At 62.8% G+C, this 15,530-nt stretch overlaps 2 protein-coding genes across 2 annotated transcripts in view; both read right to left on the reverse strand.

Annotated features, from left to right (window-relative positions):
* Positions 1-3,740, reverse strand: part of ADGRE5 (adhesion G protein-coupled receptor E5) — a 47,411-nt gene extending 43,671 nt beyond the window's left edge. The window contains exons 1-2 of the mRNA XM_090128577.1: positions 3,647-3,740; positions 2,959-3,003 (exon numbers count right to left, since the gene is read on the reverse strand). Coding sequence (XP_089984703.1) covers positions 2,959-3,003; positions 3,647-3,668 — 67 coding nt within the window. The 5' untranslated portion in view covers positions 3,669-3,740. The remainder of the gene's footprint in view (positions 1-2,958; positions 3,004-3,646) is intronic.
* Positions 3,741-4,694: 954 nt separating this feature from the next.
* LOC116241127 (adhesion G protein-coupled receptor L1-like) overlaps positions 4,695-15,530 on the reverse strand; it is a 133,509-nt gene continuing 122,673 nt past the window's right edge. The window contains 4 exon segments of the mRNA XM_090128605.1: positions 4,695-5,783; positions 10,093-10,968; positions 11,005-12,434; positions 15,461-15,478. Coding sequence (XP_089984731.1) covers positions 4,695-5,783; positions 10,093-10,968; positions 11,005-12,434; positions 15,461-15,478 — 3,413 coding nt within the window.

Raw genomic sequence — 15,530 nt, forward strand, 5'->3', positions numbered from 1 at the left:
CCCCCAACCCCACAGACCCCCCCTACCCTATAGACCCCCCCATAGACCCCCCCCATCCCACCCCCTCCAATCCCATAGAACCCCCCCAAAACCCTACAGACCCCCCCAACCCCCCCCAGCCCCATAGAACCCCCTCACCCCCCCCAACCCTATAGACCCCCCCAACCCCACAGACCCCCCCCAATTCCACCCCCCGAACCCCATTGAACCCCCAAAACCCTACAGACCCCCCAACCCCCCCAGCCCCATAGAACCCCCCCAAAACCCTACAGACCCCCCCAAGCCCCCCAGCCCCCCAGCCCCACAGACCCCCCAATCCCTCCCAGCCCCATAGAACCCGATAGAATCCCCCCCATCCCACACCCCCAAACCCACAGACCCCCCCCATCCCACCCCCCAGCCCCATAGAAGCCCCCCAACCCCCAACCCCATAGACCCCCCCAGTCTCCCCAACCCTACAGACCCCCCCCAATTCGCCCCAGCCCCATAGAACCCCCTGAACCCTACAGACCGCCCCCCAATCCCAACCCCCCGAGCCCCCAAAACCCTACAGACCCCCCAACCCCCCCAGCCCCATAGAAGCCCCCCAACCCTACAGACCCCCCTCAACCCCCCCCAGCCCTATAGAAGCCTCCCAACCCCATAGAACCCCCAAAACCCTACAGACCCCCCCAACCCCCCCAGCCCCATAGAAGCCCCCCAACCCCACAGACCCCCCCAACCCTATAGACCCCCCCACCCCCATAGACCCCCCCAATCCCACCCCTCCAACCCCATAGAACCCCCCCAAAACCCTACAGACCCCCCAACCCCCCCAGCCCCATAGAACCCCCCCAACCCTACAGACCCCCCCAGCCCTATAGACCCCCCCAACCCCATAGAACCCCCCCAAAACCCTACAGAGCCCCCAACCCCACAGACCCCCCCCAACCCTATAGACACCCCCAACCCCACAGACCCCCACCAACCCCATAGAACCCCCCCAAAACCCTACAGACCCCCCCAACCCCCCCAGCCCCATAGAAACCCCCAAAACCCTACAGCCCCCCCAATTCCCCCCCCCCAGCCCCACAGACCCCCCCAATCCCACCCCTCCAACCCCATAGAACCCCCCCAATACCCTACAGACCCCCTCAACCCTCCCCAGCCCCATAGAAGCCCCCCAACCCCACAGACCCCCCCCAACCCCATAGAACCCCCCCAAAACCCTACAGAGCCCCCCAACCCCCCCAACCCCACAGACCCCCCCCAATCCCACCCCTCCAACCCCATAGAACCCCCCCAAAACCCTACAAACCCCCCCAACCCCCCCCATAGACCCCCCCAATCCACCCCAACCCTATAGACCCCCCCAACCCCACAGACCCCCCCCCAATCCCACCCCTCCAACCCCATAGAACCTCCCCAAAACCCTACAGACCCCCCAATCCCCCCAGCCCCATAGAAGCCCCCCAACCCCACAGACCCCCCCCAACCCTATAGACCCCCCAACCCTACAGACCCCCCCAACCCCCCCCAGCCCTATAGAAGCCCCCCAACCCCACAGACCCCCCCAACCCTACAGCCCCCCCAATTCCACCCCCCGAACCCCATAGAACCTCCCCAAAACCCTACAGACCCCCCCAGCCCTATAGATCCCCCCAACCCCATAGAACCCCCCCAAAACCCTACAGAGCCCCCAACCCCCCCAACCCCACAGACCCCCCTCAACCCTACAGACCCCCCCCCAATCCCAACCCCCCGAGCCCCCAAAACCCTACAGACCCCCCAACCTCCCCCAGCCCCACAGACCCCCCCCCATCCCACCCCTCCAACCCCATAGAACCCCCAAAACCCTACAGACCCCCCCATGACCCCCCCAAACCCCCCTAGCCCCATAGAACCCCCCCAACCCTACAGACCCCCCCAAATTCCACCCCCCAAACCCCATAGAACCTCCCCAAAACCCTACAGACCCCCCCAGCCCTATAGACCCCCCCAACCCCATAGAACCCCCCCAAAACCCTACAGAGCCCCCAACCCCCCCCCAATCCCACCCCTCCAACCCCATAGAACCCCCCAACCCTACAGACCCCCCCAACCCCCCCAGCCCTACAGACCCCCCCAACCCCATAGAACCCCCAAAACCCTACAGACCCCCCAATCCCCCCAGCCCCATAGAACCCCCCCAACCCTACAGACCCCCCCAGCCCTATAGACCCCCCCAACCCCATAGAACCCCCCCAAAACCCTACAGAGCCCCCAACCCCACAGACCCCCCCCAACCCTATAGACACCCCCAACCCCACAGACCCCCACCAACCCCATAGAACCCCCCCAAAACCCTACAGACCCCCCCAACCCCCCCAGCCCCATAGAAGCCCCTCAACCCTACAGAACCCCCCAAATTCCCCCCCCAGCCCCACAGACACCCCCCAATTCCACCCCCCGAACCCCATTGAACCCCCAAAACCCTACAGACCCCCCCAACCCCCCCCAGCCCTATAGAAGGCCCCCAACCCTACAGACCCCCCCAATTCCCCCCCCAGCCCCACAGACCCTCCCAATTCCACCCCCGAACCCCATAGAACCCCCCCAAAACCCTACAGACCCCCCCAGCCCTATAGACCCCCCCACCCCCATAGACCCCCCCCGTCCCACCCCCTCAAACCCCATAGAACCCCCCCAAAACCCTACAGACCCCCTCAACCCCCCCCAGCCCCACAGACCCCCCCAATTCCACCCCCCGAACCCCATAGAACCCCCCAACCCTACAGACCCCCCTCAGCCCCCCCCAGCCCTATAGAAGCCCCCCAACCCCATAGAACCCCCAAAACCCTACAGACCCCCCAACCCCCCCAGCCCCATAGAACCCCCCCAACCCTACAGACCCCCCCAGCCCTATAGACCCCCCCAGCCCCATAGAACCCCCCCAACCCTACAGACCCCCCCCAACCCCCCCCACGCCCCCCCACTCACGCCCATAGCCGAGCAGCTGCACAGCGCTCAACACGAGGCACAGCGCTGTAACGGGGGGGGGGGGGGGGTCATTAAATCGAGGTGCCCCCCCCCTTGAAACCCCCCCCACCCCAAATACACCAACTGGGGGGGGGGGGGTCGTTTGGGGAATCCCCCCCCCCCCATAACGGCTCTATTTGGGGTTGGGGTTATTTGGGGGGGGAGGGGGGGGGGGGTTGACGGGTGCCCCCCCCCCGCGTGAACTTCCGCTGTGTCACGTGGAGGCCGATTTCGGGGAGGGGGGGGGCACCCAAATTGTGGCCGCAAAGCGTGCCCCCCCCCCCCCCCCCCATAAGACCCCCAAAATGTGCCCCCCCCCCCCACGCCCCCCCTTTTCGACCCCTCCGTGTCGCCCCCCCCCCCCCAAACGGGATGGTGATGATGGGGGGGGGGGGGCACAGAAAATAACCCCCCCCCCCCCAATTAAATATTTTGGGGGGGGGGGAAACCAGAGAACCGCCCCCCCCCCCCCCCCAAGGAACTTCCCCCGTTCCCACCGTGGGAACTGAGCAGCCCCCCCCCCCCAATATCACATAGTGGGGGGGGGGCGGGGGGGGCGTGGTTACGATACGACCCCCCCCCATCCCGCTGACTCCAATTTACCCCCACGACCCCCCCCCCCCCCCCGCCCCCCCCCCCCAGCTCTCACCCAAGCGCCCATCGGAACCCATCGCTGCGGGGCGCGCCCAGAGGGGGCGGGGCTTTATACCCCGGAGGGGGCGTGGCTAAAGGAAGTGGGCGTGGCTTGAGCGGGAAAAAATGGGGGCGTGGCCGAGGTGAACCGCAAATCCCGCTCTGCCCTGACCACGCCCCTTTTCTGGTGTGTGGTTACGGAGGGGGGCGTGGCTTAAGGAAAGAAAGGGGCGTGGTTTAAGCGTAGCCACGCCTCCTGTGGACCCCCCACCCCTTTTTAAAGCCCCGGATGGAGGGGACGCGCTCAGTTCTGGTGGCGCCTTTATGGGTGCCGCTGCTCCGCGCCGGGTCGCCACCACGGTGGCCATGGGGGTCCCTTTGGTGGCCATGGGGGTCTTCATGGTGGTCCTGGGGGTCCCCCTGGTTGCCCTGCTGTCACTTGGTGGCCATGGGGGTCTTCATGGTGGTCCTGGAGGTCCCATTGGTGGCCATGGTGGGTCCCACTGGTGGCCCTGCTGTCACTTGGTGGCCATGGGGGTCCCACTGGTGGCCATGGGGGGGTCCCTCTTGTGGCCATGGTGGTTCCCATTGGTGGCCAGGGGGTCTTCATGGTGGTCCTGGGGGTCCCACTGGTGGCCATGGGGGTCTCATGGTGGCCCTGGGGTTCCCATTGGTGGCCATGGGGGTCCCACTGGTGGCCCTGAGGTTCCCATTGGTGGCCATGGGGGTCTTCAGGGTGGCCATGGGGGTCCCCCTGGTGGCCCTGCTGTCACTTGGAGGCCCTGGGGGTCCCCAAGGTGGCCCTTGGGGTCCCTTTAGTGGCCATGGGGGTCTTCATGGTGGTCCTGGGGGTCCCACTGGTGGCCATGGGGGTCCCATTGGTGGCCATGGGGGTCTTCAGGGTGGCCATGGGGGTCCCACTAGTGGCCCTGCTGTCACTTAGTGGCCCTGGGGGTCCCCAAGGTGGCCATGCGGGTCCCATTGGTGGCCCTGGGGGTCCCATAGATGGCCATGAGGGTCCCACTGGTGGCCATGGTGGTTCCCAGTGGTGGCCATTGGGGTCCTCATGGTGGTCCTGGGGGTCCCCAAGGTGGCCCTGCTGTCACTTGGTGGCCCTGGGGGTCCCACTGGTGGCCATGGGGGTCCCTCTTGTGGCCATGGTGGTTCCCATTGGTGGCCATGGGGGTCTTCATGGTGGTCCTGGGGGTCCCACTGGTGGCCATGGGGGTCTTCAGGGTGGCCATGGGGGTCCCACTAGTGGCCCTGCTGTCACTTGGAGGCCCTGGGGGTCCCCAAGGTGGCCCTGGGGGTTCCCAAAGTGGCCATGGGGGTCCCATTGGTGGCCCTCCTGTCACCTTGGTGGCCATGAGGGTCCCACTGGTGGTCCTGGGGGTCCCACTGGTGGCCATGGGTCCCCATTGGTAGCCATGGGGGTCCCCATTGGTGGCCATGGGGGTCCCATTGGTGGCCCTAGGGGTCCTACTGGTAGCCATGCAGGTCTCCAAGGTGGCCATGGGGGTCTTCATGGTGGTCCTGGGGGTCCCACTGGTGGCCATGGTGGTTCCCATTGGTGGCCCTGAGGGTCCCACTGGTGGCCATGGGAGTCCATTGGTGGCCATGCAGGTCCCCAAGGTGGCCCTGGGGGTCCCATTGGTGACCATGGGGGTCACATTGGTGGCCATGGGGGTCCTTATGGTGGTCCTGGTGGTCTCACTGGTGGCCATGGGAGTCTTCATGGTGGCCCTGCTATCCCCATGGTGGCCCTGAGGGTCCCACTGGTGGCCATGGGGGTCCGCAAGGTGGCCATGGTGGTCCCACTGGTAGCCATGGGGGGCTTCATGGTGGCCCTTGGGGGTCCTTAAGATGGCCATGGGGGTCTTCATGGTAGTCCTGGTGGTGCCCAAGGTGGCCCTGCTGTCACTTTGGTGGCTATCGGGGTCCTCATGGTGGCCCTGGGGATCCCTTTGGTAGCCCTGGTGGCCCCAAGATGATCGTGTCCCCACGGTGGCCCTGGTGTCACTTTGGTGGCCCCGGTGGCCCCATAGTGGCCCCAGTGTCCCCATAGTGGCCCTGGTGTCCCCATGGTGGCCCTCAGGGTCCCTTTGGTTGCCATAGGGGTCCCATTGGTAGCCATGGGGATCTTCATGGTGGTCCTGGGGGTTTCCATAGTGGCCCTAATTTCCCTTTGGTGGCCTCAATGTCCCCATAGTGGCCCCAATGTCCCCATGGTGGCCCTGGGGGTCCTCATGGTGGTCCCACCCCACGGTTGTCCTGGGGGTCCCCAAGGTGGCCCTAATGTCCCTTTGGTGGCCCCAATGTCCCCATGGTGGCCCCAATGTCCCTTTGATGGCCCTGGGGGTCGTCATGGTGGTCCCACCCCAAGGTGGTCCTGGGGGTCCCCATGGCGGCCCCAATGTCCCCATAGTGGCCTTGCTATCCCCATGGTGGCCATGATGTCACTTTGGTGGCCCCAATGTCCCTTTGGTGGCCCTGGGGGTCCTCACAGTGGTCCCACCCCCAAGGTGGCCCTGCTGTCCCTTTGGTGGCCCCAATGTCCCCATAGTGGCCTAATGTCCCTTTGGTGGCCCTGCTGTCCCTTTGGTGGCCCCAATGTCCCCATAGTGCCCCCAATATCCCCATGGTGGCCCTGGGGGTCCTCATGGTGGTCCCACCCCCATGGTGGCCCTGCTGTCCCTTTGGTGGCCCCAATGTCCCCATAGTGGCCTTGCTGTCCCCATAGTGGCCCCAATGTCCCTTTGGTGGCCCTGATGTCTCTTTGGTGGCCCCAATGTCCCCATAGTGGCCTAATGTCCCTTTGGTGGCCCTGGGGGTCCCCATAGTGGCCCCAATGTCCCCATGGTGGCCCTGCTGTCCCTTTGGTGGCCCCAATGTCCCTTTGGTGGCCCCAATGTCCCCATAGTGGCCCTAATGTCCCTTTGGTGGCCCTGGGGGTCCCCATAGTGGCCCCAATGTCCCCATGGTGGCCCTGCTGTCCCTTTGGTGGCCCCAATGTCCCTTTGGTGGCCCCAATGTCCCCATGGTGGCCCTGCTGTCCCTTTGGTGGCCCTGGGGGTCCCCATAGTGGCCCCAATGTCCCCATGGTGGCCCTGCTGTCCTTTTGGTGGCCCCAATGTCCCCATGATGGCCCTGTTGTCCCCATAGTGGCCCCAAGGGTCCCTTTGGTGGCCCCAATGTCCCCATAGTGGCCCTAATGTCCCCATGGTGGCCCTGATGTCCACCTGGTGGCCCCAATATCACTTTGGTGGTCCTGGGGGCCCCTTTGGTGGCCCTGATGCCCCTTTGGTGGCCCCAATGTCCCCATAGTGGCCCTAATGTCCCTTTGGTGGCCCTGGGGGTCCCCATAGTGGCCCTGCTGTCCCTTTGGTGGCCCCAATGTCCCCATAGTGGCCCCAATGTCCCTTTGGTGGCCCTGGGGGTCCCCATAGTGGCCCTGCTGTCCTTTTGGTGGCCCCAATGTCCCCATGATAGCCCTGTTGTCCCCATAGTGGCCCCAAGGGTCCCTTTGGTGGCCCCAATGTCCCCAAGGTGACCCTGATGTCCCTTTGGTGGCCCCAATATCATTTTGGTGGCCCTGCTTTCCCTTTTGGTGGCCCCAATGTCCCCATAGTGGCCCTTCCCCCCCCCCCCCATGGGTGGCCCCCATTTTTTTTTTTTTTTGCTTCCATTTCCGTCTTTTTTTTTTTTTTTTGGCCACTTCCGTCGCTTTTTGGTTTTTTGGTTTTTTTTTTTCTGTTTCCGGTTGGTTTTTTTTTCTTTTTTTTTTTTTTTTTTTTTTTTTTGACTCACTCGACCCAAAGTTGGTTTGGCAGAAAGGGGGGGGGGGGGGGGGGGGGGGGGGGCGGGGGGGGGGGGGGGCGGCGGGGGGGGAAACGAGGAAGATGGGGGGGGGGGGGGAACCCCAAATCCAAGGGGGGGGGGGGGGGCTCCAAAACACAGAGGGGGGGCCCCAAAAGTGGAGGGGGGGCGAATCCCAAAATTGGGGGGGTCCCAATTGGGGGGGGGGGTCCCTAATGGGGGTTTCTCAAGGGGGGGGGGGCTATAATGGGACAGACCCTAAAATTGGGGGGGTCCCCATTGGGGGGGGGGGAAATTCCCCTTCAAGACCCCCCCCCATCAAATGGGAAGTGGAGGGGGGGGGGGAAAATTGGGGGGGGGGGCAGCAATCGGGGGGGGGTCCCAAATTGGGGGGGGTCCCCAAATTGAATGGGGTTCCCCAATGGGGGGGGGGGTCCCTTAATGGGGTGGACCCCATAATGGGGGGAATCCCAAAATTGGGGGGGTCCCTAATGGGGGTTTCTCAAGGGGGGGGGGGCTATAATGGGACAGACCCTAAAATTGGGGGGGGCCCAAATTGGGGGGGGGGGTCCCCAGATTGAATGGGGTTCCCCAATGGGGGGGGGATCCCCATGGAGGGGGGGGGAAATTCCCCTTCAGTTTGGGGGGGGGGGGTTAAGTGCCCCCCCCCCCCACTGCACCCCCAATAGGCTTTGGTTTGGGTGGGGGGGGGGGTCGGAATAATGGGGCGAATCCCAAAATTGGGGGGGTCCCAATTGGGGGGGGGGGTCCCTAATGAGGGTTCCTCAATGGGGGGGGGGCTATAATGGGACAGACCCTAAAATTGGGGGGGTCCCCATTGGGGGGGGGGGGGGAATTCCCCTTCAAGACCCCCCCCCCATCAAATGGGAAGTGGAGGGGGGGGGGCAAAATTGGGGGGGGGGCAGCAATCGGGGGGGGGTCCCAAATTGGGGGGGGGTCCCCAAATTGAATGGGGTTCCCCAATGGGGGGGGGTCCCATAATGGGGTGGACCCCAAAATTGGGGGGGGTCCCAATTGGGGGGGGTCCCTAATGAGGGTTCCTCAATGGGGGGGGGGCTATAATGGGACAGACCCTAAAATTGGGGGGGTCCCAAATTGGGGGGGGGGTCCCAAATTGAATGGGTTTCCCCAATGGGGGGGGGGGGGGTCCCTTAATGGGGCAGACCCCAAAATTGGGGGTGGGGGTCCCCAAATTGGATGGGGTCTCCCTAATGAGAAGGGGGGGGCTATAATGGGACAGACCCCAAATTTGGGGGGGTCCCCATGGGGGGGGGTCCTAAATTGAAGGGGTTCCCCAATGGGGGGGTCCCATAATGGGACAGACCCCAAAATTGGGGGTGGGGGTCCCCAATAGGGGGGGGGTCCCCGAATTGAATGGGTTTCCCCAATGGGGGGGGGGGCCCATAATGGGACAGACCCCAAATTTGGGGGGGTCCCCATGGGGAGGTCCCCAAATTGAAGGGGTTCCTCAAGGGGGGGTCCTAATAGTGGGGCAGACCCCAAAATTGGGGGGGTCCCAAATTGGGGGGGGGGCCCAAATTGAAGGGGTTCCTCAAGGGGGGGGGTCCCATAATGGGACAGACCCCAAATTTGGGGGGGTTCCCATGGGGGGGGGTCCCCAAATTGGGGTTCCTCAAGGGGGGGGTTGTAATAATGGGGCAGACCCCAAATCTGGGGGGGTCCCCATGGGGGGGGGGCCCAAATTGAAGGGGTTCCTCAAGGGAGGGGGGCCCCATAATGGGACAGACCCTAAAATCGGGGGGGGGTCCCCAATGGGCGGGGGGGTCCTCAAATGGGGGGAGGTCCCCAAGTTGGGGGGGGGGGTCCCCAAATGAGGGCTCCTCCAATTGGGGGTGCAGGGGGGGTCAAATATGGGGGGGGGGGGAATGTGAGTCGGGGGGGGGGTGGGACGCCCCCATATTTGGGGGGGGGCCTCAGGGGACCCCCACGTCCAAGAGGGGTCCCCAAATTGGGGGGGGGGGCCCGAAGCCCCCCTGCCCCCCCCCCCCAAATATTTGGGCTCTCCCCATCCATCCCCCCCCCCCCAGCACCGTGGGGCCCCCCCATTTTTTTTTTTTTTGGGGGGGGGGGGGGGGTTGTTGTGCTTCGTGGGGGGGCCCCCGCTGGGATTTGGGGTTGGGGGGGTTGGGGGGGGGGGGTCAGGGTTTTTGGGTGCCCCCCCCCCCGTGCCTCAGTTTCCCCGGGGGGGGGGAAAGGAGGGGGGGGGGGGCTGGTCCATTTACATCTATATTACAAGGAAAATGTGTCTGTTTTTAAGGGGGGGGGGAGATTTTTGGCAACAATGGTGGCGGCCGGGGGGGGGGCTTTTTTTTTATTCCCCCCCCCTCTCTCCTCCTTCCCCCCCCCCCACCCCCCCCCCCCCAGGCTGGGTGCTGCCAAGGACACGGGGCCCCCCCGGATGGCTTTTGTGGGGGGGGGGTGCAGTGTTTGCACGGGGGATGTGGGGACCCCCCCCCCCCATAAAAATGAGCCGGTTGTAGAATGGGGGGGGGGCACGAGGATGCCACCCCCCTCCCCCCCCCCACCGTGTCCATGTGTGGGGTGGGGGGTGGGGCACGAGGAGCCCCCCCCCATCGTTGTGTCCGGTGGTGGAGGGGGGGGCACGAGGAGGTTGATGGTGAACTGGGGGGGGGGGGGACGAGGGGGGGGGCACGAGTTCTTGGGGGGGGGGGGGGAGGGGGGGGCCACGGTGAGGCCGGCTTTTTGCACGCCGCTCGGTCCACGTGCGAGGCCATGTCCACGTGCGAGGCCGGGGGGAGGTGGGAGGGGGGGGGATTGTCCTCGTGCAAGGCTGAACCCTCGTGCGAGGCCGGGTCCCTCGTGCAAGGCTGAGGCGCCGGGTGAGGTGAGGCCGACGTGCGAGGCTGGATCCTCGTGCAAGGCAGAACCCTCCGGCGAGGTGGAACTCTCGTGCAAGGCCGGGTCCTTGGGTGATGGCAGATCCTCGTGCAAGGGTAGATCCTTGTGCAAGGCTGAACCTTCGTGTGCGGCCAGATCTTTTTGTGAGGGCTGATCCTCGTGCAAGGAGGAGCCCTCATGCGAGGCCCGATCCTTGTGCAAGGCCTGAACCTCTTGCACAGCCGAATCCTTGTGCGAGGAGAGATCCTCGTGCAAGGCCACATCCTCGTGTGAGGGCAGATCCTTGTGTGGGGGCAGATCCTCGTGCCAGGCCAAACCTTCGTGCGAGGATGGATCTGTGTGCGAGGACAGTTCCTCGTGCAAGGCCAGATCCTTGTGTGAGGTAAGCTCCTCGTGTGAAGACACATCCTCGTGCAAGGCCAAACCCTCATGTGAGGCCAGATCATCACGTGAGGCCAGATCCTCGTGCAAGGCCAGATCCTTGTGTGAGGACGCATCCTCATGCCAGGGGCGATCTTTGTGCAAGGGCAGATCCTTCTTTGAGGGCAGATCCTCGTGAGAGGCCAGATTCTCGTGCAAGGCCAGACCCTTGATTGAGGGCAGATCCTCGTGCAAGGCCAGGTCCTTGTGTGAGGGCAGATCCCCGTGCAAGGCCAGATCATCATACGAGGGCAGATCCTTGTGCAAGGGCAGATCCTCATACGAAGTCTGATACTCGTGCAAGGCCAGATCCTTGTGCAAGGCGGGACTCTTGTGTGAGGTCAGACCCTTGATTGAGGCCAGATCCTTGTGCAAGGGCAGATCCTTGCGTGAGGGCAGATCCTCGTGTGAGGCCAGATTCTTGTGTGAGGGCAGATCCTCGTGCAAGGCCTGAACCTCGTGTGAGGGCCGATCCTCGTGCAAGGTCAGATCAACGCGTGAGGGCAGATCCTTGTGCAAGGCCAGGTCCTTGTGTGAGGGCAGATCCTCGTGTGAGGCCAGATACTCGTGCAAGGCCGGACCCTTGTGTGAGGGCAGATCCTCGTGCAAAGCCAGATCCTCATACGAGGGCACCTCCTCACGTGAAGCCAGATTCTCGTGCAAGGCCAGATCCTCATACGAGGGCAGATCCTCGTGCAAGAGCACATCCTCGTGTGAGGGCGGATCCTCGTGCAAGGCCATGTCCTCGTGCAAGGCCAGATGCTCATACGAGGGCACATCCTCGTGCAAGGGCAGATCCTCATACGAGGGCAGATCCTCGTGCAAGGCCGGATCCTCGTGCAAGGCCGGATCCTCGTGCGAGTCCCGTCGCGCCGCCGCGTCCCCATGCAAATCCTCGTCCTCGTGCAAGGCGGAGGCGTGGTGCGAGGCCGCGCTCACAGGCTGGTCACCAGCTGCATTTGCCCGTCGGTTTCGCCCCCCCCGGCTCCATCTCCCCCCCCCCCGAAAGCCTCGGGGCTGTGCCTGCGCCCGGGGGGCAAAACCCGATTTTGGGGTTGGCCCCCCCCCCCCAAATAAGGAGGGGCGGGGGGGGGGGGGCGGGGGGGGGCTGCCGGGATCCCTCGGCAACGGAGGCGGGGGGGGGGGGGAGGAGGAGGAGCGGGAGGGGGGGGGTAACAACGTGTTTCGCGGGGGGGGTGAGGAAGATCCGGACCCCCGATGGCCCCCCCCCCCACCCCAGCGCCGCCCCCCCCCCCCCCCCCCAATCGCGGAATTTCTGGTTAATTCTTGATAAAGAAGTCCCAATTCTGGGGCTCCGGGGGGGGGTTCGGCTGGTGGGGGGGGTGGAGGGGGGGGGACGGGGGGGGCACCGCTTCCACCCCCCCCCCCGGATGAAGAAGAAGAAGAAGCAGCAGCAGCAGCGCGTAAATTATTGTGAACCAACTCGGAAATGATCAGCTTCTCCAACGCCGTCGGGTCGGGGGGGCAACGGCGGGGATCCGGGGGGGGGACGCAAACGTTTCGTCCTCCTTGGACCCCCCCGGGATTTTCGTGGCCCCCCCCAGAAGAAGAAGCAGCAGCAGCAGCACGAAGGCAGTAACTGTTGTTGAAGTTTCCATTCAGGGGTAACGGCTCCGGAGCATCGCGGGGGCCGCCGGGGGGGGGCTCTGTTTAATTGGGGGGGGGTCAGGATGAGTTTGTATGGGGGGGGGGGTCGGAATGTGTTGATGTGGGGGGGGGTCAGGTTGTTTTTATATGGGGGGGGGGTCAGGATGAGTTTGTATGGGGGGGGTCAGAATTAGTTTATATGGGGGGGGGTCGGAATGTGTTGATGTGGGGGGGGGGTCAGAATGAGTTTATATGGGGGGGGTCGGAATGTGTTGATGTGGGGGGGGGTCAGGATGAGTTTGTATATGGGGGGGTCAGGATGTGTTGATGTGGGGGGGTCAGAATGAGTTTATATGGGGGGGGGGGTCGGAATGTGTTGATGTGGGGGGGGGTCAGGATGAGTTTGTATGGGGGGGGGTCAGAATGAGTTTATATGGGGGGGGGTCAGGATGTTTTTATATGGGGGTGGGGGGGGTCAGGATGAGTTTGTATGGGGGGGGGGCTGAGAATTATTTTATGTGGGGGGGGGGTCAGAATGAGTTTATATGGGGGGGGGTTGGAATGTGTTGATGTGGGGGGGGTCAGGATGAGTTTGTATGGGGGGGGGGGTCGGAATGTGTTGATGTGGGGGGGGCTCAGGATGAGTTTGTATGGGGGGGGCTGAGAATTTCTTTATGTGGGGGGGGGGTCAGAATGAGTTTATATGGGGGTGGGGGGGGCAGGATGAGTTGATGTGGGGGGGGCTAGGAATTATTTAATGGGGGGGGGGTCAGAATGTGTTGATATGGGGGGGGGGTCGGAATGTGTTGATGTGGGGGGGGGTCAGGATGAGTTTGTATGGGGGGGGGTCAGGATGTGTGGATGTGGGGGGGGGTCAGGATGTTTTTATATGGGGGTGGGGGGGTCAGAATGTGTTTATATGGGGGGAGGGTCAGGATGTGTTGATGTAGGGGGATCAGAATGAGTTTATATGGGGGGGTCAGGATGAGTTTATATGGGGGGGTCAGAATTAGTTTATATGGGGGGGGGGTCGGAATGTGTTGATGTGGGGGGGGGTCAGAATGAGTTTGTATGGGGGGGGGTCAGAATGAGTTTATATGGGGGGGGGTCAGGATGTTTTTATATGGGGGTGGGGGGGGTCAGGATGAGTTTGTATGGGGGGGGGGCTGAGAATTATTTTATGTGGGGGGGGTCAGAATGAGTTTATATGGGGGGGGGTTGGAATGTGTTGATGTGGGGGGGGTCAGGATGAGTTTGTATGGGGGGGGCTGAGAATTTCTTTATGTGGGGGGGGGGTCAGAATGAGTTTATATGGGGGTGGGGGGGGGCAGGATGAGTTGATGTGGGGGGGGCTAGGAATTATTTAATGGGGGGGGGGTCAGAATGTGTTGATATGGGGGTGGGGGGGTCAGAATGTGTTTATATGGGGGGGGGGTCGGAATGTGTTGATGTGGGGGGGGGTCAGGATGAGTTTGTATGGGGGGGGTCAGGATGTGTGGATGTGGGGGGGGGTCAGGATGTTTTTATATGGGGGTGGGGGGGTCAGAATGTGTTTATATGGGGGGAGGGTCAGGATGTGTTGATGTGGGGGGGTCAGAATGAGTTTATATGTGGGGGGGTCAGAATGAGTTTATATGGGGGGGGTCAGGATGAGTTTGTATGGGGGGGGGTCAGAATTAGTTTATATGGGGGGGGGGTCGGAATGTGTTGATATGGGGGGGGGGTCAGGATGTGTTGATGTGGGGGGGTCAGAATGAGTTTATATGGGGGGGTCAGAATGAGTTTATATGGGGGGGGGTCAGGATGTTTTTATATGGGGGGGGGTGAGAATTTTATGTGGGGGGGGTCAGGATGAGTTTGTATGGGGGTGGGGGGGGTCAGGTTGTTTTTATATGGGGGGGGGTCAGGATGAGTTTGTATGGGGGGGGTCAGAATTAGTTTATATGGGGGGGGGGTCGGAATGTGTTGATATGGGGGGGGGGTCAGAATGAGTTTATATGGGGGGGGGTCGGAATGTGTTGATGTGGGGGGGGGTCAGGATGAGTTTGTATGAGGGGGGGTCAGAATGAGTTTATATGGGGGGGGGTCAGGATGTTTTTATATGGGGGTGGGGGGGGTCAGGATGAGTTTGTATGGGGGGGGCTGAGAATTTCCTTATGTGGGGGGGGTCAGAATGAGTTTATATGGGGGGGGGTCGGAATGTGTTGATGTGGGGGGGGGTCAGGATGAGTTTGTATGGGGGGGGCTGAGAATTTCCTTATGTGGGGGGGGTCAGAATGTGTTGATATGGGGATGGGGGGGTCAGGATGAATTTGTATGGGGGGGGGTCAGAATGAGTTTATATGGGGGGGGGTCAGGATGTTTTTATATGGGGGTGGGGGGGTCAGGATGAGTTTGTATGCGGGGGGGCTGAGAATTCTTTTATATGGGGGGGGTCAGAATGTGTCTGTATGGGGGGGGGGTCAGGATGTGTTGATGTGGGGGGGGACTGAGATTTTTTTTATGTGGGGGGGGTCAGAATGTGTTGATATGGGGATGGGGGGTCAGGATGAGCTTATATGGGGGGGGTCAGGATGAGTTTATATGGGGGGGGGGGTCGGAATGTGTTGATGTGTGGGGGGGTCAGGATGTGTTTATATGGGGGGGGGCTGAGAATTTCTTTATGTGGGGGAGGTCAGAATGTGTTGATATGGGGGGGCTGAGCATTTTTTTATGGGGGGGGTCAGAATGAGTTTATATGGGGATGGGGGGGGTCAGGATGTTTTTATATGGGGGTGGGGGGGTCAGGATGTGTTGATGTGGGGGGGGTCAGAATGTTTTTATATGGGGGGGGCTGAGAATTTTTTTATGTAGGGGGGATCAGAATGTGTTCATATGGGGGGGGCTGAGAATTTCTTTATATGGGGGGGGGGTCTGAATGCATTTATATGGGAGGGGGGGTTCCCCATCCCCCCTCTCCCCCCCCCCCGGGGATGGGGAAGGATGGGGGAGTGGGAAAGGGATGAAGGAGGGGGGGGGGGGCATGGGGGGGAGGTTCTTGGGGGGGGGGGGGTCGTTGTATTGGGGGGGGGGGGGAACAACTTACTGCTCTCACGGAAGCTCCCTGGGGGGGGGGGCAGCAGTGGGGCAGAAATGGTGGTTAGGGGGCAGCACGA

Source organism: Phasianus colchicus, chromosome 34 (assembly GCF_987193195.1).
Source record: "Phasianus colchicus chromosome 34, bPhaCol1.hap1.1, whole genome shotgun sequence".
NCBI lineage: Eukaryota > Metazoa > Chordata > Aves > Galliformes > Phasianidae > Phasianus > Phasianus colchicus.